This window comes from Protopterus annectens, chromosome 12.part0 (genome assembly GCF_019279795.1).
Source record: "Protopterus annectens isolate FY-2018-M chromosome 12.part0, PAN1.0, whole genome shotgun sequence".
Classification (NCBI taxonomy): Eukaryota; Metazoa; Chordata; order Ceratodontiformes; family Protopteridae; genus Protopterus; species Protopterus annectens.
In genome coordinates, this window is record NC_056746.1 from 898,124,661 (window position 1) to 898,150,080 (window position 25,420).

At 42.3% G+C, this 25,420-nt stretch overlaps 1 protein-coding gene across 1 annotated transcript in view; it reads right to left on the bottom strand.

Moving 5' to 3' along the window:
* CSE1L (chromosome segregation 1 like) overlaps window positions 1-25,420 on the bottom strand; it is a 1,337,268-nt gene that overhangs the window by 1,255,564 nt on the left and 56,284 nt on the right. The window contains exon 2 of the mRNA XM_044088970.1: window positions 20,953-21,048. Within this exon, the coding sequence (XP_043944905.1) occupies window positions 20,953-21,037 (85 nt within the window). The 5' untranslated portion in view covers window positions 21,038-21,048. The remainder of the gene's footprint in view (window positions 1-20,952; window positions 21,049-25,420) is intronic.

A 25,420-nucleotide genomic window follows, 5' to 3' on the forward strand; every position in this document is an offset into this window, starting at 1 on the left:
CAAGCATCCTCCAAAAGGGCCTCATAGAAACAGACAACTGGTGCCAGAGCCATGGCCTCAAGCTAAATGCCAAAAAGTGTATAGTCATCCCCTTTGGCAAAAACAAAGTGCCCACAAATTACCACATAGGTGGTAATCCATTAAGTACAGAAGAAGTAATTAGGGACCCAAGTTGATAGCAATCTCTCGTTTGACAACCACGTGGCCAAAGTGGTTAGAAAAACATTTTATATAGCCCACCTAATCATGAAGGGATTCACATCTAGATCGGGGCGGTCATCGTGCCTCTTTACTCATCCCTCATCAGGCCCATAATTGAGTACAATGCCCCTTTTGGGATGTACCTTACCAGACACCTTCAGCAACTGGAAAGACCCCAAAAGTACCTCACCAAGAGGATCAAAGGGCTCAAACAGATGCCATATGCTGCCCGGTTAAAGAAACTCCAGCTCTACTCAGTGGCATACCGCCTGTTCAGAGGCGATCTGTGCCTGACGTATAAAGCCATGTCCAACCCGGAATTAATAGACATGCTGCACCTCATAAAATCCAAATCCCATCGAGCTACGCACTTGAGACTAACCTCAGCACTGAAATAAATAGGACATGTTGGAGGGACAGATTCATAACCCAGAGGCTCCCTTCACTCTGGAATAAAATCCCAGTCCAGGTTAGGCAGAGTCCCTCATTGACTCTCTTCAAGAGGAATCTTGAGTGGATGGGAGTATACTAACCTCGAAAAAGGACATAGCAAAATAAATTTAAAATGGGTGGCGAAAGCCAAACACATTCTGGCTAGGCTTATAAATGCCCTAGGGCAGATAGCCTAGTATGAACCTATGAACAAGAGTGCTTTTAAATTAATATTTCAAAAGGGTTTATTAAAAACGGATAACTTTTATGGATCTAACCTATTTAGATTCTACAGCAGAATTCCCAGCAGAGTTACAAAACTACAATTAGACAGTAAATGGGGATCAAAGCTAAACCTTAAAATGAGTAAGAGTAATGTACAATGTAAAGAACAGAGGACTGAATTTGACAATCCAGTGGCATTTTTATATATAGAACTTACTATTCACCAAGTAGTTAACTACCATAAAGTGGATGTTCAAATGATCACTGGTGCAGTAGCCTTAGCCATATAGGTTATAACCTGCATACAATAAAAACAGAATGCCAGCTTCCTATACTGCAAGACATCTTCCTCATTCTCAATCAGCTAGAACAGAACTGACCAAGACATATCCAGTTACTTTTAACTGCTCCAGTGATGCAGAGAAATAAAAGCACCAACTACTGCCCAGCCAACCTGGGATCGATCAGATATCTATGGAGGGGCAGGGTGGATGCTTGATGATGGCCCTAAGGAGGAATGTGAGCCATACAGGGGAGCAAGGAAAGGGTAAGTAAATAAATAGAGACACCTGTGGACAGAAGCAAAGATGGCACAGCTCCTAGCACACCCTTAGGATTCACGATCAGCCCCAACAATTATGAAAGTCCAGGGGGAGGTGGGATATTAGCTGGTAGAGCCTAAGTGGACATGGGGCTCTGTGAGCTAGGCTACTAAATAATGTTTAAGGGAACAATAAAAGGAAAAACACTCCTACTTCCTCACTGAAGTGCTCAAGTCTCTCAAAGGAGTAGAGATGCATATTCTCAGAAGACTAGTCTACCCCAATTTTAAGCCACTCGCTTTGACTGCTCTGCTACACTTAAAAACACCCAAGTAACCCAAGGTACAGCATTCAAGTGAAATTCTGCAGATGTCTGACAAGGCTACAGAACTGTCATCTGAAACTACATGTTAGGTCAAAATATGAACACCAGCAATTCAACCTAGTAGTTCCAAGATTTTGAATAGCATAATGCTAGTTCACTTTAATGTCTTGCTCTACCACCCCCTTGTTCTTAAGCAAGCAACAGAAAAGAAATGAGCCAAGAGCAGTCACTCTACATTTCTGACTAATGCTGTTGGAGCAAGATGCAAACATACCCACTCTAACCCAGATAAGTTGGTTTCCAAGACTGGTTCAATAAGCTAAGAGTTAAATGGAAGGGGTTCTTCCAAGACAGCTGCACACTGAGTAAGCGAGAAAACAGGAAATCCGAGGCGGCCAGTAGACACGTTTATGGGTAAACTTCAGTAACTGGCTAGGAAGTGCACTGCCTGGATGCCAGAAATAAAGAAATACAAAAGAGCTGGAAAACAAGTCAGCTACAAACATGTAAGAAGAAACACTGATTGGGAAGTCAGCTGTTCAGCAAATAGCAATGCAACCTTCAGACAACTTCCAGTAACCTACAGAAAGGCAAGACATACACGCATACAAACCTGAATTTAAACTGAGCACATCAACACAAACAAAAGGTTAGAAAAAAAATGGAAGCTTTAAACAGATGTTCAGATGAGTTAATGCTGCAAAATTCAGAGGTCAACACGAAAAGGATGGCTGAATATGAAACTGCTCAGGAAGAGAAATTTCAAAAAATAGAATTACAGGACAAAGCACGTATGGAATACCTGAGATTTTCAGCTATACCAGAGAAGCTGGAAGGAACAAAATATTAAATTTTATGAAAGCACAAATAAGCAAATGGACAGCAGGAGCAGTTAGTTGAAAAGTGCATATGCTCCAAAAACCTAGCTATAAGAAAGCAACCTAGACCTTTAACAGTAAAGATGCAGTTCTACCACCAGGAGGAGTTGATTCTGACACTGTGGCAGAAGGACAAAATACCACAAGTGCAAGACAGCAGACTGAAGAGCAACTGCGCACTTTAGACCAGGCAGGAGTAAATTCATTCCACATTCAGGGAATGTTGAGACACAGGTGAGATTCAAGCTGCTGTATCCAGCCATCTTTAAGGCATTCTAGTCTGAAGGGACAAATTTTTCTGATCAAGTGCATGCTAAGCAGGAGACTGTGTCCAACAAAAAGTGAGCTGTGAAACAAGAGATATTCTGCTTCTTGTTCTTCTAGTAAGAAAGGACCAGACAGACTGCACCTGTGAAGCCTTTTCCAATATTTCAATGGAAAATTGGAAAGAGAAACAAGGGAGCACGACAGTTGACTAGAAGAATCAAGAGTACATTGAAAATGAAGCAGATATAGGAATCCTGGCAATGGAGAGCAGTAATAAAACCAACTTAATGTGGGATTACAATGCAATTTGTAAACTATAACAGAAAAAAAATCTGGAAATATTGGACTTTCAAAAAACTTTGAATTATTAAGTATATGCCCTACATCATGCCATTCATGTTCAGAAAAATGTTTTGGGGAAGAGGGGAGAGAGCTAAAAGTAAAGGAAACATTTTCTTTTAATAAGTACTGTAGTTTTCTTTGCATGCTATTTAAGTGTAATGGGGATTGTAAATATGCGCAGTTTTTCTTTCTCCCCTCCTCGCTTTCTTCTAGTAGAGTTTTGAGAAATATAGGCAATGTAAAAATAAAAAAGCTTGGTCAAACAGGCATGATAAAGTTAAAATTAACCCTTTTTTTATTTTTGCACGGGGAAATGACTGTATAAGGACCTTAGATTGATTAGTTTCGAGAGAAAAGTAAATTTAAAATAGTGACAAGGCTTTTTTTCTAGCACATGAATGTATTTCTCAATTCTGCAGCTGGTCTTGTTTCCATGTAATCAATCTGATGAAGACAAACTGGAGACAGTCTGGTTCTCATGTCTCCATGGAGACAATCTGATGGAAGAGGATTGGCTGAGGGAAAAGAAAACCAACTAGGACAATGTTCATTGAAAGCAATCAGGGCTGGGAGGGCTTCAAAAGATGACGTGTCTTATCTTTATACGAAGACATGAGTCGACGGTTTCTCCCCAGGCCTCTGCTGAAAATTGGCAGCATTTCAAGACAGACTTTCCCAGTAAATAAAAAATAAAGACAAAACCAATTAGACCAATTTCATTTTTTTTTTTTTTTTTTGAAAGAATGGGGTATACCAATATAAATAGGTGCCTTTTTCCCTTGTTTTTTCCTCTTTTTCTTTGTTGGGTTTTAAGAAATGTAGGCACTGCAATGTAAAAATAAGAGGGACAGAGTGAGGGAAAGAGGAAAGGTCTGGTTAAGAGAGTATGAAAAAAAGTAAGTGTGCTTTTTCCCATGCTTGCATAGGGCAAGGACTGGGTGAAGACCGCAAGAGTTATCCAGTAACATGTTTATTACAAAACATGTAAATGAATATTTAACACTATACAGCTTTTTTTCTGGTAAACAAGGTACCCTTAGAGTTAGGGTAGTTTGCATGCCACTAGGACAATTTAATAAAGAGAAATGGCTTGGAGAAAGTGCTTACTGAAAGCATTCAAACGTTTCCTCAGCTGAAAGAGCTACAAAGATGCACAAAATCAAATAGCACTTCCTAACAGCACAGGCTCTACCATGCGTCTTAGCATGACTAACCTTTTTTGGTAGCCTGTGTGTGGCTATCAACTTTGAACATTGGTTCTCATTAGGAAGCAAATATTTCAACATGTACATAGTATTAATAGTTTTTTGGGGTAGTTTGTTCTGTTTGAGGGCTTTCAAAAACAAAAGTGGCATGGGCTTGAATGGATACAACAAATACCAACCTGACGACAATATATGCATGTAACAAAGTTAGAACTAGGCATGTCATCAAAAAAGCAGTTTATACATAAAAGGTGGCAACTGTATAAGAAAATGCCTTCTGTAATGTCTTCAATCTGAATGGTGTTACAGACAAATACAAAGGAGAGTAAAGTGCAACTAGCTATGCTACAGACACACCTGGAAAGAAATGAACATGCAAATGTGATAAAGGTTTTCAGGACAGTTATTTAGCAGAATTTTTCAGGACAGTTATTTAGCAGAATATCTGGGGAAGGGGGGGGAAGTACATGTATTCATTGCAAGAGGAGCTCAATAGAGATGAGGAAAAAAAGGAGTAATGGGAGATGTATAGTACTAACCCACTTACTGGCAAGGAAAGGGGATTACACTGGCATGCATTTACATTCCACCCAAAACTGCTATAATGGAGCTTAAGAAAAATCTGGGAGAAAAATCAGCATTGCTTACTGGTGGCGACTGGAATTTGATATGCAACGGGTGAAGATGTGCGTTTTATTTTCCTTTCTAGGCCCCCAAAGGTGGGTAAGTTTTTGAATAAATTTATGAAATGTTTGGCATATTAGAGGTGCAGTATTAGGACTGGAGTGAATTTATGCATTCTTCTCAAAGATACAAAGTCTATCTAGATTAGCCCGGTTTTTGCATCTCACAGTAACGTGCACATTTAATTGAAGGTCTTGAAACACAACAACTATTTCAGACAGTGTACCAACAACCAAAATAAAAATGGAAGACAATGAAATGAGAGACACTGGCGCTTTCCCACCCATCAGCTGAAGAGAGGCATTTAAGAAATGGGTTTTAGAATTGATTTAGGAGCTACTAGAGGAGTACCTAAATTTCTTCTGAAAATATAGCTAGGGAGTAGGATAACATTAAAGTGGAGTTTAAAACTAGGGTGGAAATAAAGGGAGATATGTCTAAGAAACGAAAGAAAGTTATGTACTCCACATAACGTTCCATGCTGGTAGTCCATTTCACCCTTCATTTTTACATATGGGTTCAGAGCTGACCCTCTGCTCTAACTCGGCCAATTTTCAAGCTCGAAGACTTCTGGTTGGCTCGTGGCTAAGCAGGCATCCCATTGCAATCCCCAGATCTTGTTTGCTGCTCACTAGCAATAGAGATAGAAACCCTTAAACAAATCAATACTAAAGGGTCACCAACCAAGAAATTTACATTACTTCCAGATCTTCCAGGATGGGGGCAGGAGGGAGGGTTGGTAAACATGAAGGATGAGATGGACTACCAACATGGAACGTTATGGTGAGTACATAACTTTTGTTAGTCCAATCTCGCCTTCATTTTTACATATGGGACAGCGTCCCTAGCGCCTTATCCTTGGGTGGCTCATTGGAAGACACTCCTGAGCACTGTGGAGCCAAAGGATGCTCTACCCCTAAAGCCAAATCCAACTTATGAGTAAGAACGTGCGAGGGGTAGCCCATGTAGCTGCTGCACAGGTATGATCAACTGGTACCCTGTCTTGGAAGGCAGCAGAGGTAGACAGAGACCTGGTAGAGTGAGAGATCGGCCAAGCTGTCAATTTGAGGGTGTGGAGAGAGGGGTGTAGTGAACCCGACATGTGGGTCAATAGATCTGGAACAGGGTCCAGGATAGTCCTGGAGAAGAGGCTAGAGGAAGGGAAACCAGACCTGACTAGGCCAGTAAGCAGCAATGAGGATCAACTTGCTTCCCAGTTGGTTGGCTTACTGTATCACTTTGGGGATAAGAGGGAATGCATAGAGAAGTCCCGTGGGCCAATAGTGTACCTGAGCTTCTCTGGGTGCTTCCCCAAGAGGGGGAATTAGGGAAAAATAACTGCTGCACTTGGCATTGACTGGACTGGCAAAAAGGTTGCAGCAAGGTTGCCCCCATTTTAGGAAAATCTGTTTCTATTTCCCATTTTCAGAGACCACTCGTGGGGCAGCAGGATTGCCCAGCTCAGCTTGTCGGCTATCACTTTGGTTATCCCCAGAATGTGTGTTGCTACCAGAAAGCGCTGGGAAGAAATCACCCAGTCCTAAACTCGCATGGCCTCTCGACAGAGTGGGTAAGATCTGGTACCACCCGGTTTGTTGATATACCAAACAACAGACATGTCCGGATTGCATCGCAATAGTCTCTGGAGGAAGAAGTTCCTGAAGTGCTTGCAATGCCAGAAGCACCGCTCATCTCCAGAATGTTGATATGCAGATGAGCCTCGTGTTCTTGCCATGTGCCGTGGACCGTCCTGCCCAGATAATGCCCCCACCTGACCTGGGAGGCATCAGTGCTCACAGTAGCAACTGGTTGGAGAGGCACAAAGGGAGCTCCCGTGAACTAATTGTTGGGAGCTATCCACCAATGAAGGTCCTTTTTGCAGGATTCTGTCAGCAGAATAGTGATTCAGCAGTAGATATTGGAACGACCACTGGGAGAACAAGAGCCATTGAAGGATTCTCATATGCAACCTGGCTAGAGGTATTAACAGAAAGGTTGAGGCAATCGTTCCAATAAGTTGAAGAATCCACTTTGCTTTGACCTTCCGAAGTGGGAGAATTGTGGGAACTTGAGATTAGGTTTTGTGCTCTTTCGGCGGGAAGACGTACTGTCATATCCACTGTGTCTACCTCTGCACCTATAAAAAAAATCAGACTGCGAGGGCAGTAATGCAGATTTTTCCCAATTTATGGAAACCCCCAGTTGAGCACAAAGCTGGATGGTGATGTCCCTGTTTTGGAGCAGTAGATGCCTGGTGGGGGAGGTCAGGAGCAAGTCGTCCAAATACAGAAACACCTGGAATCCCTGACGTCTCAGGTGAGCCGTCACTACTGCCATGCATTTGGAGAACACCCTGGGGGCTGTGGTGAGACCAAAGAACAGAGCACGAAACTAATAATGGCTGGCTCCCAGCCAGAAAGACAGATAAAAATGGACGAGGCGTCAAGGAGGTATGTGATAATAGAAGTCTTTCCTTAACGGGAGTATTGACTGCAGTGTTACCATCCAAAACTTGTCCTTTTTCACAAATTAGTTTTATCTGCGGAGGTCCAATATTGGCCTCCAGTCTCCGGTTCGTTTTGGGACTAAAAAGAACCTGGAGTAAGTTCTGGATCCTATCTGGTCTGCTGGCACGGGCTGGATGACTCAGAGCAACTTGTTGATCTCCAGATTTGCCTGATCCCTGTGATTGGGTGGAACATCTGGGATCTTTTTAGGAACAAACGGTAGAAGGGAAAAGGGTATGATATAGCCTCTGGTAACAACTCTTTGCATCCACTTGCCTTGGGTTATATTTAGCCAGGCTTCTGGATACAAAGAGATGTGACCCCCGACTGGCCCCAGAGAAACAGTCGGGCCCCACATTAGGAGTGCTGATAAGGCCGCCCTAGAAAGGAACCACGGCCTTGCCGATATTACAGATCACCCCTGCCTCTAGGGCGACGTCTACCATTTCCTCTGCCTCTTAAGGAGGAGGATTCACTCTGTCTGGAAAGGCCCTCTGGGACTTTGAACCACATCTTACCTCCCCTTTGACCTTTGGGGTATGGTCGAGATGGGATGGTAAAACGGACTCCCACAGCATAGAGTCTTTCCTTCCTGTTCACACGAAGTGAGTGCATCTTTCACCTTGGAACCAAACAAGGAGCCGCCATCAAATGGGGCGTTGGTGAAGGTGGACTTAAACGGCTCCGCAAAATTGCACAAGTGCATCCAGGAGTGGCGCCCAAGGGCAACTCCTGAACCCACTGCTCTGCTCGCTCCATCAGCCATATGAGATATGAGCCACATGGAGGACTTAACTACAGAATTTAGGCTAAACAACTGAGCAGAGATCCTATCCGGCTCCCTCAGGACAAGCACCCTGTATGGAATCGCCTAACTCTGAGGAGATCCCTCTGCAACCTCGTGAAATGGGCAAGATAGGCCGCTGAACTAAATATTCGCTTCCTAAATCTGTCCATCCGTCGAGTCTTCTTGTTTGGCAGCTGTACAGAGGAAGAAGTCTCAGCCAACTCCTTCTTCGTGGCTGCCGCCACCATCATGGCATCTACGGGAACACCCTTGGACAAGAATTCTTTTCCAGGAGGGGCAGACAGGAACTTATTTGGTTTTCTAGGCAGTGGTTCCATGGCATCGGGAGTATCCCACACCTTCCGACTAACCAAATCCATTAGCTCGAAAGGTGGAGACACCAAGAGGCAGCGGGTTGAGACCCAAAAACCTTCAGGTACACAGACTCATCAGAAGGGTTGACAGTGGGCCAGTCGCACCTCTGTTTAAGGATCTCTAGAATGTCTACAAAGGAGACAGAGAACAACTTAGGGGACCCCTCCGACTCAGAGGTCAGTGTCCAATGTCAGAGACTCATCCTGGGAGTAGATATGCTTCCTCTTGCATACTCCCTTCTCGGGGGCTCCTCAAAAGGACCTTCCAGGGATGCTGCGGAAGAGTGGGGGCCACCAGCTGGTGGCTCCTGAGGCTGTGGGTCTCTGCTGTCTCCGGAGAGGGTAGGGACATAGACCAAAGTGAGAGCCCGGGGAGGTGCTTGTACCACTGGTAGGGGCTGTAGATTGTGATAGCACACCACCTCAAAAGCAGATCTCTCCGGCTTCAAAGACCATCCCCACGCCGAAGAGACAAAGGACTGTGCAAGAGCCATAGACGCAGAGATAGAAGCAGGGTCCGAGCTCACCCTGGCGGACGCACAGAGAGGAAGGCTCGGAACCGAAAATATTCAAAACCTCCCCCTTGGCACCAACAGAAGAGTTTCGGTCCCTGGGCATGACGGACAGAGCCGAACGTGTCAGAGCCGAACACAGCTCCAATGCAACAGCAAGGGAAGCCGGAACAGAGGGTTCCTCCGTTGGTAACAAGCACCCCGGCTCCGAAAAGCCAACATGGCTGAGGAGGATTCACGGAGACTAGACTGGTTAGAGTGACTCCAGAGCCAATTGGGTCGGAGCCAACAAAAATTTAAGCAGGGCAGACTACTTGAGGAGTCTCAGTACTACCCTCTCCACATCTTCTTCCGAAAGACTCCTGAAAGATAAGGTCGGGGATCTCGACCTAGCAGGCACTGGAGATTTGACCAAAGAGACCGGTAGGGACTCTACAGACTGGCTCCGAGAAGCAGAGTCAACTATTTGCAAGGATTCAGCAGTCGGCACCGAAGTATCTGTGACAGACTCCAAAACCACAGTGCTCTCCTTCGGCTCCGAAAACTGAGGAGTCAAGGAGGCAGGTTTTATTAATTTGGCAGGTGGCTCCAAAACACTAGCCAGTGCCGAAGGCGGCCTTTTTGAACCTTTATATTTTGAGTCAGATCTTGACTTCGAAGACTTTGAGGAAGCTTTGTCTGGTTCTTCAGCTTCTTCGTCCAAGTTTGGCTTCAAAAGACCGAGTATCAGTTTGTTTTCGCTCCTGCAACACTAAGAGTGTAAGCATGACAGAACATACACGAATCTTGCAAATGGATGACTCCCAAACAGTAGACAGCTACTGTGGCCATCGGTCAAAGACATTTTCTGGGAGCACTTCATACATTTTTTTTAAACTCAGAGGGTTTGTGCTACTTGCTATCCTTAGAGATTGTAACCCGCAAGCAATCAGAGGGAAAGAGAAAGAAAATGACCGAGGACTTGGTCCTCTAAAAACGGGCCTAGCCCTGCAGACGAATTACACGAGGACTAGGTCCTCCAAGTTAAACGGACCTAGCCTGGTGTAAGATTGAATCTGTTTAGTGGAAAATCTAGTTTTCTGTCACACAGGAGAATATTTTAAATAAAATACAATGGAAGCAACACGAGGACTAGGTCCTCTCAAGTTAAATGGGCCTAGCCCTGTGAAGTACCGGGTCTTCTAATTCAAACAGTCCCAAGACAGCACCACACAGTCTCTCAAGGGGAGCAAATTAACAACTGTAAGAAATTAAGACTTTAGCAGGTCCCCACTAAAGACCACCAGTCAATCGCTTGACAGGAAATCAATAGGAGCCCCTATTGATTAAAAACGGCACTCACCAAAAACATTCTCTAGACAAGAAAAACGCAAGTGCTTCTAACTCCTGAAATACAGGAAACTACTATACTAGTCACACAAGGCAATTTAGGTACATCCTAACTGTAAATAACAGGAAAAAAGGCGAAACCGTCAAAACTAATTGTTTAGGTAAAGCGCAATTGCGCCTAACTACTGGTACACAGGATACCACTAATAAGGTCACACAACAACCACAAGACAACAAAAAATAAAGCCCTAAAATGTATATATTCAATAACTATGCAAGATACTAGAATGAAAAGTTGCAAAAAAACTTAGCCAGAGCCAAAAGAAGCACATCCGAACTAGTCAGTGTTGCAAATGAGGTGTGGATTGCACTGGTGCACCATGGGATGCCTGCTTAGCCACGAGCCAACCAGAAGTCTGAGCTTGAAAATCGGCAAAGTCGGAGCAGGGGATCGGCTCGGAACCCATATGTAAAATGAAGGTGAGATTGGACTACCTAGCATGTATTATTTAGAGGGACTGACAAATGTTACAGTACTGCAAAATTAGGGGGGACACTGAACAAATGGAGCAACTGCAGAACGCTAAACAGAAAAGAAGGCATTATCTCATTAATACGCACAAGTTTAGAAAGATTACTGTTTAGAATAGAGCACAAAAATGTTTAGCACAATGACTCAGGCAACAGAAAGTGGAAAGGGCTGTCACCAAGCTTAGGAAGCCTATTAACAAGGAAGTTAGCAAATCCTGTAGAAGTATTAGAAATATTTCAAAACGGTTATGAAACTTTGTAAAGCAGAGAAACATGGAAAAAAAAAAAAAAAAATATCAAGAAAAGGTACAAATGGAAATGTTTACGGAAAAATTAAATGTCAAGGTTAAAGGTAGAAGAGGCTCAATTAACAGTTAGGATAGGACGAAACAAGATAAAAATGGCTATGTATAACCAATCTACAGGAAAGTCCCCAGAAACAGATATTCTTGTGGAAGTTTGGAAGCTAGGAGAGAAAAACAAATATCTAAGGTTTTAACAGTATTTTAGGAGAAGTACCAGCATCCTGGAAAAAGGCTGTGATAATGGTAATACCTGAAGAGGGTAAATGCCCATCGGGTCCAGCTTCACACAGGCCCATTTAAACATTTGATAACCATGGTTTAGTACGGATGTCTATAGTGGCTAAAAAAATGGCAAAAGTGATACCAAAATTGGCAGACATGGATCAGTGTGGTTTTGTGTAGGGGAGCCAAACATCTGACAATATTAAACAGAACACTGATGACACAGAGGGAAATAGAACACAAGAAAATATCACTGTTATTAGTGGGTTTTGATGCAGAGAAAGCATTTGACAGAGCAAACCGGGACTTCACGAACAGGGAGATGGAAATATTTGCTTTCCCTGATAAAATTACAAAGTTGATTAGGAGCATATATGAGGGATTGGAGGTGAAAATTGAAGTGTGGAGTCCTCTCTGATGACTTCTGCTTGAGGAGAGGAACCAGGCAGGGTTGTATGCTTTCCCCTTTGTTGTTTGCATTACATTTAGAACCACTGGCAAAAAAAATATGGGACTCAAATTAAAGGATAGAATTGGTATGGTATTCAGGAAAAGCTGGCTCTAACTTGCCGAAATTTTATACATGACAAAAACAGAAAGGGATATCAAGAGTGTTATGGAACATTTTACGACTTTCAAAGCTTCATTAATTTTATATCCAAAGAAGATAAAGGCAAGAGAGAAATTACGTACCCACACACCATACCAAACAACTAGGCGTCTCTATTGATTATGAATTAAATAGGACACGCATCCAACATCGTATAAATAAAACCTGCCAGAAACTTGGTCTACTCTTTTGTAATCAGAAATTCCTTACACCTTCCTCCAAAATATCCCTAGCCCAGTTTCTCCGATTACTTTGTCTTATGTATCCAGCCCCTATTCCTACAAATATTACGTATCCAGCCCCTATTCCTACAAATATTCAAACTACTCTACTCTCAAAACTTGAAGAAACTTGTAATAAATTGCCAGATTTGCCACTAGTCTCACTTATAATTCCCCATCACAGTCTTGTCCTTAAAGCACTGCAATGACCCAAACTTGCTAACCAACTACTGCTTCAGCAACTACACATTACCCAATCAATCCAGAATGACCCCTCTTCCTGCCACTCCATCTCTAACTTAGAATCTTATTACAACCCCTGTCATCTCCTTCACACAACCAAACTCCTCCTTGACATCTACAAACCTAAGAAAATTGGAAAATCCCTCAAAGTACTGTGTAACCCATGCCTGGAACATACTTCAGACAGATCTCCCGAAAATACCTGTTTATACATGAAGTTAAAAATTACTTGGTCCTGCCCATGTCTAACCCCCACAAGACAACTTAATCATTTACTCATTCTCTGCTCATCTATCACCCCTTTCTTTCTCCTCTTCTCTCAGTCTTGCAATTCTATACCATTTCTTCTGGATTTTATATTCAAAATATATTCCTTAAATTAAAACAATTGTCAAGTGTGAAAGCCATTTCTGTGCATTTAAAGTGATTTTTATTATTTTTATTTTTATTTTTATTATTTTTATTATTATTTTTATTATTATTTTTATTATTATTTTTATTATTATTATTTTTATTTTTATTTTTATTTTTATTTTTTTTATTATTTTTTTTATTATTTTTATTATTATTTTTATTATTATTTTTATTATTATTTTTATTATTTTTATTATTATTTTTATTATTATTTTATTATTTTTTTTTTCTGGAAAAAAAAAAAATGTTTTCCCACCTAAGCTAGCATAGCCCAGTTTCCAGGTTAGTGCTGAATTCAGGACTGTTAACAACTTTGTGTTTGCCCATACCTTACTTGGATAGAAGGAAATTCCTCTGTTCACCTGTGAGAGAGGGGAGTTTTGAGCAACCCATCTGTCCCTGGAGGAGTAGTTTCAGCCCAGAAATTAGTAGTTTACTGGCCATTTTGGGCTAATTCTTCATCTTTCATTTCCCTGCTGTAAAACCCACATGTGTGGTTTTGCGTGCTGGCCAGCACCGGTTAGCTAGGGTACAAATATTCCTGGCTCCACAAAGTCTACTCTTCAATTTTTCCCTTGGAACTAGACAAACTTTCAACTTAAGCACGCAAACCATTCACTTCCCAGCCAGGCACTTGCTCAAAACTCATAGCAAGCACTAATAAACCTTAACACTGGACACCCCTATAGAGAAGGACAAGGCTCTCTGTTCACCCTACCAGCCAATCAGTAACAGTTCACTGTACCTATCCAAGCACGTCCAAAGGGCAGTTTCAGGTGTACTCTCCAGTCCAACTGGTGAATCTGGGCATTTTGAGGCAATGTTACAACTGCCTCAGAGACAACCCTCTCCTCCTACCACCAAACACTAATACATCAGAGAGATGCAGTTATACAGCCAAACTGGAGGCTAAGCTCTCTCAACCCAATACTGGACCAGACAGTCAAGAGGAGAAGGGAATTACATGCATCACACCACCAATCTCACACAGACCTATGAAACGAACACCGGCAAAAAAAACACACACAAAAACATACTACAGGCTCTAAATAAAACAATATGCAAAAGCAACAAAGACCTCCAAAGCAGACATCCAAGCAACCTCCACCCACACACAAACCATGAAAACACATACTTCACAAAACCAGTGTGCCACACAATCACAGCCCTCAAGGCAAAACATACCCAACACACTAGTAATGGATAACTCTATAGTCAGGCACACTGACGTCCCATTCACTAGGCTGAACAAGAAGGTTACTGTTCACTGCCTGTCGGGTGACAGGATCTGCCACATAACAAGCACTTAGGTCACTCCAGAACAAGTACACATATGACTCATTGTCCATGTTGGTGTGAATGACCCGAGCCGTACCTCCATGGACTACATGAAAAGGGACATGGAAGAGATCTCTGAACATGTAGCCCAGGCTGGTATGACCCTGACTCTGAACAGCATCCTGCCCTCACCAGGAATGATACTACAGTACAAGGAAAAAAAAAAAAAAAAGGTTTCAACAACTGGCTAAGCTACTGGTGTCATTCAAAAGGGATCCAGTGTCTGTCAACCTGGGATGACATGCTCGACAAGCCACACTGCTTCGCCAGAGACAGCATACACCAGTCACCCTTAGGCTTTCGAATACTGGCCAAGGCTCTTGCCACCCCCATAGTGTTTTTTTTTTTAGGCAAGGCTCAAAAGACAAACCCACTGCCGTAAATAGCACAAGTAACAAAAAAACTGAGGGTAATGCTACTCAATACCAGAATTCTAAACCTAAAAAGGCATGAGGCACTCCTCAGTATGGAGAAAATTAATATATATGCAGTTAACAGAAACCTGGTTTAAGGCTCCAGAGAGCACCCCAGCACTACCAGGCTACAACTCATACCATACGTTTCAGCCACAGAACCTGGAACGAAATAAAAAAGGCGGGGGCATATTAATCAAGGGATACCCACACCTCTAGGTTAGTGGCACAGCATGATGCTTCACAAATCATCCACATGCAATTAACAATAGGCAGAACTGCAATTCAAATTGTAGCTTGCTACAGATCACCCACGATGTCCCAGGACCCCCATTCTGCATTTCTGGAAACAAAGGTCCTACCAAACACCCTGATATTGGGTGATTTCAATTACCCAAACAATAATTGGGAGAACTACTGAATCAGTAACTCCCTTGCCCAACATTTCCTAGAATTTATAAACTCAAACGTCCTGGATCAACTGGTCAACATCCCCACCAGAGGTGACAACATATTGGACGGGGTCACCATCAACATGGGCGACCAGTGTTCCACACCGGAGGTAAACCCCTCGCTTGTTAGATCAGACCATAAACTAACTAATCACTCACTCTGGATATCCACATTCCACCCCCAGTCAAAGAAACCACCCTGAAAAACTTTTCAAAAGCAAACTTCATGTTACTCAAGACAGAGGTGGAAAACTTCAAAACCCCCATGCTAAAGGATAATGCCGCCCAGGCTACAAAATCCCTTTACTAATGCACTCTATGGGCACCTACAAGAACGCATGCATCCGGCTATCCCAAGCAAAACAAAGACTTACTCCCCTCCAAGAAAAGGGAACCAGTCTGGTTGACCCCTGCCATAAACAAGCTATACAATAGGAGAAAACTAGTTTGTGTCTTTCGGCTTTTCCTGGTTAGGGGTCGCCACAGTGGAACTCCGGTCCGCTAAGGATTGGCAGTAGATTTTTACATGCTGGCTTGCCGGGCCTAACGCACAACCTTCAACGAAGGAACGCCCATTCACTCATGTCAACACAGAAGACGCTCTGAGAATCGAACAGGCAACGTCTAACTGAGGCGACAACGCTACCGCAGCACCACCACCGCAGTTAATAGGAGAAAACTAGTACGGGGACGGAGTAAAATCCCAAGGGAAGACATCCCTCATCAGTATCAGCAAGAAACTACGATCCCGCAAAATCTTCTTTCGAAGCTAGCCTTACATAAATTGCCAAGGACTCCAAAGATGACCACAAGGCATTCTTTAGCTATGTCAAGAATCTAAGTGGCAATTCTCAGATCTGCTCTGAGTTGGTGCAGAATGGCACAAAATACACTGAACCGACCGATCTCAGTGCAAACTTCACCCCCAAAAGGGCCCATAACCATACCAGGAGTGCCCCTGAAATCACACACTCAGGTTAAAACATCCCTCTCTAAAGCCAAAGACACCGCATCAATGGGACCAGACCGTTTCCCAGGCAGTACACAAGCTCAAAGATGAACTAACCCCTCATCTAAAACACACTGCTCAAACAGCCTCTTCACAGGCTATGTGCCCTTAGAGTGGCACACAGCAACGGTTATTCCGCTCCACAAAAGGTGGAGCCACAACAGACCCTGGGAACTATTGCCCTGTAAGCCTGACTTGCTTGATCTGGAAGGCTATGGAGAGCATCATCATGGCTCTCATTAACAGAGACATTGGGAACCTCCAAACACAGAACCCTACGCAGTTTGGCTTTAAAGGCAGATCATGCCGCCTAAACCTGGACTTCAAGACAGTTACCAAGGCTATAGACGAGGGAAAGGTAATCCGTCCACACAGCCTACCTAGACCTCGCAAAGGCCTTCAACACCATTCCCCATTCTGGTATTTTAGACAAGCTCGCCAGCCCCCTATGTCACAAGATGGGTTGCCAACTGGCTCATGGACAGAACCCACATGGTAAGAGCTGCAGGAGCTAGGTCCGACTCTAAACCTGTTACAAGTGGCATTCCCCGGGGCTCAGTCCTAGGACCCCTCCTGTTCGGCATATACTTCTCAGAGATACAGGCAAGCACAGGAGGAATATGGCTGACCAAGTTCGCAGACTACTGCAAACTAGGGACTAATGGACACTCCGGCTGACACAGACATCCTCCCAAAGGGGCTCACCGAGACACAGACATCCTCCCAAAGGGGCTCACCGAGACACAGACATCCTCCCAAAGGGGCTCACCGAGACAGATACCTGGTGTCAAAACCATGGTCTCAAGCTAGATGCCAAAACGTGCATAGTCACCCCCTTTGGAAAAAACAAAGTACCCACAAACTAGCCCCCTAAATACAGAAGACGTAATAAGGGATCTGGGGACCCAAGTAGATAGTAATCTCTCCTTTGATAATCACATTGCCAAAGTGGTTAGAAAAACCTATGTGGCCCACCTAATCACAAAAGGGTTTGCATCCAGATCAAGAGGTCACTGTGCCCCTCTATGCATCACTCATCAGATCAGAGTACAACACCCCATTTGGGATGCACCTTACAAGACACCTGCAACAGCTGGAAAGACCACAGAAGGACCTCACCAAGAGGTATCACTGGCCTCAAGCAAATGCCCTATGCAGCTCGACTGAAGAAACTCCAGCTGTACTCTGTTGCATACTGCATACTCAGGGGTGATCTGTGCCGACATACAAGGCCATATCCAACCCAGAATTGATTGACATGCTCCACCTAAAGAAAGCCATATCCCCTTGAGCCACACACTCTAGGGATCCAAACCTCACCACAATAACTAGGATGTGCTGGAGGGATATATTCCTGACTGAGACTTCTCATGCTCTGGAACAAGATTCCAATCTACATTGGGCAGAGCTCCTTGCTAACACTAAGAGAAACCTTGACAAGTGGATGGGAAAGAGAAAGCTTACCCCGGGGATCACTTCAATGGCTCTGCTGGACAGAGGCACAGGGAACTAATCTAAGGGGGTGGCGAAAGCCAACACATTCCGGCTAGGCTTTTAAATGCCTTCGGGCAGATAGGTTCATGGCTATCAGCACCATGTCTTTGTCAAATACATCAAGTACCAATGTTGTTACCTTGCTACTTTCGTTTTTATCTGCGGTATGTGAAGATTTAACTGTTAATATTCCTCATGTTATTTCTTCTACTCAACTGTTCAGTTTTAGGTTTCTAATTTTTACAAGACTGTGAACTGGAGCTTTTCTCCTCAGGTGTCCACTGAAAATGGGCCTTTGGCTCAGACTAACCTGGTTAACCAATGTCAAAATTGGTCCAACGATATCCATATTTATGGGGACATGGTATTTATGAGTATGGATTACAAATATGTCTGTTCTGGCAGCCAAGAACATATGTGGGAAGAGATTAAAAATCTAACAAAAATTTGAGAAACTGGAAGCTTTGTTATATGGATATGGCTAATGAGGTACAAGCAATTAAATGTTTTTAGTTCCTTTACTCTTGTGCACAAGTCAGGCATAATTTTAAATCAACCAGAGCAGAAGCTGGAGAGCAATTAAAGAGTTGAAGGGTTTTATCGATGAAAGGAAGACAGCAAGGGTCAAGGGGGGAAAGATGATTCATGCAATAGAACAAGGCAGACTAGGATTATCCAATTTGAGGCAGAAAGGAAGACAGCAAGGGTCAAGGGGGGAAAGATGATTCATGCAATAGAACAAGGCAGACTAGGATTATCCAATTTGAGGCAGCAATTCAGTTAACAGTGTTATACACAGCAGAAACAGAAAACTATAATTCAAAGTGGAAAGGAATGATATGGGGGGGGGAGGAGAGACAGACAGAGACAGAGACAGAGACAGAGACAGAGACAGAGACAGAGACAGAGACAGAGACAGAGACAGAGACAGAGACAGAGACAGAGACAGAGACAGAGAGACATTTTGGATGCAGAGGCTCTTAAAATCATACAGATTATTATACTTAGAATACTCCCTGCTATTTTATATGAACCTGACCAGCACAAGAACGGAGAAGAGATTCTGCTGATAGGAATGACTGTGGTTAGGAATACAGATAATAGGCAAAAGGAGGCTGGAACTTGTTGGAGAAAAATGGCAAAGGAACAAATGTATTGGCAGCAAATAACTGGAACATAAGCTGCCGTTAAAAAGAAATTAGTAGTAGAGCATATAAAATATTGAATAGATAAGAATCAGAGCAGCTTACAAAGGATTGGGAAGAGAGACTGGATAAGTAATTCAAAAGACAATGGGGAGATGTTTATCTCCCAAATATGCAATGTGTAGAAGATTTAGCATATTTGCTTGGAAGTATTTACATTGGAATCTGCTTTGGAGTATAAAAATAGCCAATAATTTTTCCCTCGGGTGGATAGCAAACGGAGCTGTGATAGGTAAGAAAGAGGTGGCTGGAAACACATTTTGGGGGTGTAATGAGCTGGCAGACTCTTTAGGGTTCCCTGCAAACCACTCTGTATGGGATACTGGGAGAGAAGATTGGATTGACTGGGGAGATGGTTTTCAGCTATGATACAGAATTGGAATTGCCTAAACATAAAGACTTGCTGAGTCTAATTATGGTGGATGCCAAAAAAGCAATTACTAGAAAATGGAAAAAATTAAAGTCTAGACCAACTTTACTATAAGCTGTGAATATAGTAACAGAGACAGAACTGGAGTTGGGGATCTTTACAAAAGGGACAGAGGAAAACTACATAAGAATAAAATGAGAACTGTGGGAACAATGTATGCAAAGAAGGAACGAGGTTTAAGAGGCAGGATTTGAATGAGCCATATAAAGCTTAACTGACCATAACCGAATAGATTAGTAGTGATGCATGTTTGCAACTACAGTTGTTTCAATGGTGTCTGACGTATAATGTTTGCAACTCAAGTGGTGTCAATGTTTTTCATTTATATAAATGTAAAGATTAAATTATCACGTATGACATAAGTAAAGGTTATTAAAGGGGAAAAAAAAAAAGTTAAATGGTAGGCAGAAGAAACCCTCACTGCCACAGCACTTTCACAAATATCTAGTTATGACACACACTTCCTACAGCTTCCATGCAAGAGTTTAAAAACACTAAGCATACACCCACTGAATTGCACAACTCTAAAAGCTGAACAGGGGTGTCTCCACGTAGTTTGTAGTACAAATAAAGTGATGCATAAAGCAAATCCAGCTCAGATAGCCACAGTGTTTTGCTCCAAGAGAATTCCTAGGCATGTGTACGTTTTACACAGAGCACTTGCACACAGGCGTTTAATACTGGCATAATGGGTGTGTGTGTGGGATCCCTTGCTTGCACAGGTGTTTTTTTACAGACATAATGGTGGGTGGGTGTGTAGGAGGGGGGGGGGATACCCCTCAGCTTTTAAGGGGAGAAAAAGGTTGGATGTGTATAGCCAAACACTACACCCATTTTAAGCTTGCATATTTATTTTGGGGATGACATTAGTCTTGCTTTCCTTAAAGGAAATGCAACTTCACTCCCGAATAACTTCAAGATTCATGTCAAAGTGATTAAAGTCTGCGTTTGTCACCTCAAAAGCATAAGAATGTACCTTTAAAGACAATCCTCAGATCCCAACTAGTGTGAAATACCAAAGAACCAACAATGTTTCATGCAAAAATTAAACATTAAGAATGTTTGGAGTCAAACAATGGTCATTCATTGAAACAGATAACTAAAAAGAACCTTTAAGGCCCAAATATTAAATCCAAGGTTCTATTTTCTTGCATTCACTTTATACAGTGGATGTGTTTTTCTCTTTCTGGAAATGGCTATATCCTAAAATTTATCAGTGCTGACCTTTGTGGATTCTCAGGATTTTCTGAAACAAAACCTAAAAAATTTAAAACATCCAGTAGGGCTTCTTTGCCCTAATTGTTCTAAAATGCCCTGCAAACAACAACTTTGAAGAAAAATAATCCCTGTTAAGTATGAAGCCAACAATCCTAGTACAAATCTGAGTGAGTTCCTAACAGAAGGTACACACAAGAGGAAACAAAAATGCACACAATTCAAAACTATTTCAATTACCTGGGCGTCTAACAGCAGGATCTGGGTCAAGAGTTTTCTGTAAGTACTCAGTTAATGTCTGTAGATTTGCTTCACTGAGCTCCATGATGGAAAAACCTATGACAAAATGAACACAAGAACCTTGTTTATCAATGTACTGTTCATTATACCAGTTGCAAACAATGAACAACTTCTTCAAATACCTTTGTATATGTTGTGTTTGGGCCGTTTCATCTTTGGGTAGTATTTCAATACATTTCAGCTATTCTAATTTATACAATAGAAATCTTGACTATTGCGACTTCCCCCATACATGCCAGACTGTTTTGGTGGTTTGAGGAGTTCTGCACAAGTTAGTCCTTTTTCCACCCACTACAACCTTAAGACAATCTCGTACAGAAAAGCATATAAATTACTGCAGTCTAGTAGCAGCAGTTGAAAGGTCACCTTATGATGAATTTAAAAATAAAAAATTCCAAAACCCTTTAACAAATGGCCTGGAAACTAAGCAATTCTTACACTTTACAAAAGCAATTTAAGATAAATACCCATCATATCCTGTGTGTGCATGGAGGGTGGACAGTGGAAAATTAGAGGATAAAGCAGACAAACTTGCAATTTTAGCAACTGAGAATTTTGTCACATGGATCCAGAGGATCAGTAATTCTGAATCTTGCACACACGAATAGTATTTATTCTTAAAAGATGATGGAATATATGCAAGAGACAAAACAGCATGCCAGCCTCATGTAGAGAGCATATTTGTGTGATTTCCGAGTATACAACAAAAGCAAAGCGTTTTAGGATTTTTGCATTGAAGCATTTGCACTATTTTTTAACTCACGTACACTTCAGAGAAAAGCAATTATTGTTGCTGTGATGGGAGAGAGAGGGACACCCAGAAAAACGTTTTAAAGAATGCGTCGTGTTGCTGGATATTAAAAATTCCACACAGGGCACTGTCAGAAATGTGGGAGGGAGCAAATTACTTCAACTAATTAAAGGATTCTTTTTAGCTGGGATGCAAAAGCTATTGCCTAGACACATTGAAGGACCTACCAAGTGCTGACTGCCAAAAAACAAAATGCAAGAAACTGGAAATCAAAACCTGAACAGACCAACAGGATTACAGAATGTCATAAGAGGGTAAAAACTGTATATGGAATCTTTACAAAAAGGGAAGGAGACAGTTAATGGACTGTGGGAACACAAGAAAAACACTGAGAGAAATTTCAGAGAACGCACGACAGGGGCAAGTGTTAAACCGAAAAATGATTTAAAAAATTCACACATTTATACAAGACGTTAAGGTGCTTAAAAAAAAAAAAAAAAAAAATTTTTATTATAAATGTGGTCAAACAAGGCAGAGTAGCTCACGGATAAGACAACAAAATGCCACAGTAACACTTTTGCGGGCTGCTATGGGGAGAGGAATGGCAAATAAATGAAGGTGTAGTGGACACAGCCAAGATCTGATCATCCCTCATTTTTTTAAAAGCAGTTTCGCAGCTCTTATTACAAACACTGTCAGTTTATGTATTTATTGTCTAGGTACTGCAGTTAGCATAAGGAAAGAAGCCTCCCTTCTCCTCATTCACCAAGAGACATGCCATCTAGACAGAAACGAGAGGGGACAAGTCCATTAGCTAATGTACGAAAAAAACATTCTTGATCACATAAGCTGGACTCCATAATTAAAAATTTTAAACTGAGGTATAGAATCACTAGGTTCAGAGCATTCAGGAATAGATTTCTGTAATCTGAAGCCAAGTTAAGAGATTTTAGAAAGAAATTTCTGTGACTTCCATATCTATAGTAGACATACAAAACTTAGTGAATTGGAAAGTAAAGTTGCACTCAAGTTGTGAAAATGTTCCTGATTGAACGGATGGAAACTGGGGAGCAGGAATTAGTTCTTGAATGAGCACAGACTGCCTTTTCCACAAAGAATCAAGTCCCATTACCCCAGGCCTATTACTGCCAGTGATCTCAACTTTGCTACTAAATGAAAAAAAAAAAAAAAAAAAAAAGTCCGATTCCAGGTAAAAAAATCAGGACAGACAAGAGGATTTTCATCAAGCAAGATAGCTCTGCTGCCCTGTCCAGTTTCCCCTAGAATATCATCCTGCTGTTAGATTTATTCAGTCTTGCTCAAAGTGGTGCTTCTGAAAGGGTAAGTTACATTTACCCCCCCCCCCCAAAAGGATGCCCTGCAAAAAAAAAAAAAAAAAAAAAAAAAGGACAGACGACTAGTGTTTGGGGGAGGGAGCCGAACCAGCCTGGCAACTATCTTAATTTGCAAGGAAGGATTCCAATCCCATTAGCAAGTTTGCACTGAAAAAAAGAAAGCGTTACATTCAGGAGCAGTTGGCTGGGTTCTTCTGGGTGGAAGGGGGTATGGCCATAGGCCAAACTTAGTATCACTGGATTTGGTTTTCATTTTCAAGAGTAAGGCTGAACAGCAACTTCAACAAGTAGAAGCTGGCACAGCTCAGTAACAGCTGCACTCGTGCACTAAGTTTAAATGGAGAAGAGGCAGGCAAGGCAGACTTAAAAGAAATCCAATTCTTCCAGGCCTCTGGACAGACAGTGTTACTGCATATACTTCAATGAGTGGTCAGCAGTAAAAGGTCAGATTTACTACTGTATGCAGAAGAGGTTTATAATGCATGTAAAAATAAGATTTTAAAATTATGACCATTAACACCTACACCCAATAAGATTTGCACTTTTTCAGATGTCACAAGAGGTAAAGTACGTGCGCACCAAATCTTATTTTTGTTTATTATAGCCATGCCTTTGTGGGTCCCCAAGTAAAGCACATCTTGGATTTGGATTTCTGTTTAATGTTAAAAGCAAATTTCCTGAGGCTGCTCCAGTGGCAGAGGTGGATAAAGCCCTGAAAGCAGCACAGCTGACCTGCAGCCAAACAGCTTGGATGACTGGAGAGCCAGAGAAAGGAAGAGTGCGCCCAACCCAGGTGGCATGATACTCACACACAAGCTAAGGGGCACAGGGTCCAAAGAGGGGAGCTGTCCTTGGACATAAAATGAGCATGGTGGGTGGAGAAGGTCATAACCCCCCAAAAAAAGTACTGAGGAAGCACCCAGGATACCCTCAGGATCCATTACCAACCCCAGAAAAGACACCAGTCTGACTGGGGTGGACAGCTGGTAGAACTGGCTTGGATGTTGGGTACAGATAACGGGCCAGTAATGAGGTCGATGCCGACCAAAAAATAGCAAGTGCTTTCTGGAACAAGCAAGGGATTACTGCTGTTCAAAAAAGCTAGACATTATTGTAAGAAAACAGTACCCCAGTGGAAAACCTATCTGAAGATGAACATCTCACCATAAAGGGTGTACACTTAAAGATGCTTTTTCTACACATCACAGGAGGTGGGGGCCCAACAGGTGTGTGGCAATGCTATACCCCATCTGACTTCTAAGATGGCTGCACACTGATCAGCAGCTTAATTTCAGCCCCGCCCCCAGAGTAAAAGCAAAAACTGAGAAAACAAACAGTCAATGAAATTTTAATTGTGGGTAAATTTAGTTATTGCCTAAATGCCAATAAAGAAACTTAGACAAAGTACAGTTTTGTACCTACTATAAATGTAGATGTCCGAGAGGAATGCATCTGCAGTCTTCACAAATGGGTTGTCCTGTCGCCAGAGGCAGCCTTGATGCGATTCAAAGCAGTCTGGGTCTGGCTGCCCAGTGTCGCTATGCACACGTCGTCATTGGCAGGGCGTCAGGTTTAGGATTTCATAAAGGCATCAGCCCCCACCATTTTCTGTCCCCAGATGCCCAGGTGCATGCCAGGTGCCAGGTGCTAAGGCTAGAATTGCAAAGTAAACAAATAAAAAAATAGAGCAAATAGTACAAACACAAAAAAACATAATATACATACAAATACACAAATACAGATCCCATAGATCCCCCAAGATTGGTAAATACCTGGGAAATACCTAGAATTGCCTCAGGGGGAAGGAGGGTGGGTCTGACTGTAGATGCATGCATCTACACATCTACATTTATGGTGCAGGTACAGTACTATAATATGTCCTTCAAGGATGCTAATGCATCTGCTAAATCAGGGATAGGTAGACATGGGAGCTAAACTAGGGGAGGAGATAAAGATTAGGGTATGTGTAGGTTAGATCCTGAAACAAAAAGGCAGTAGAACCAAGTAGCCGATCCTAGTATAGTGGTAAGTTATAATGCTTGGCAAAAAATAGCAGCTCGTCAAGTGTTGTGGTAGCCTCCTGAATGGTAGCTGGTAGCCACCGTGAAGAAAGCTGTGGTAGTGGGGTCTGATGTTCTCTGGAGTTTTTCTTTCTGTTTTAGGAGTCTCTTCCTTATATATATAACAGAATCCCATGCAATTTCCTATCCATTTTTTGTTTTTTTCTTTTTAGAAGATGGTTTTCCTTCCCAGCATGTTGCATATGCTACCATGTTTGTTCTGTGTTTTTTCTAGTTGTTGT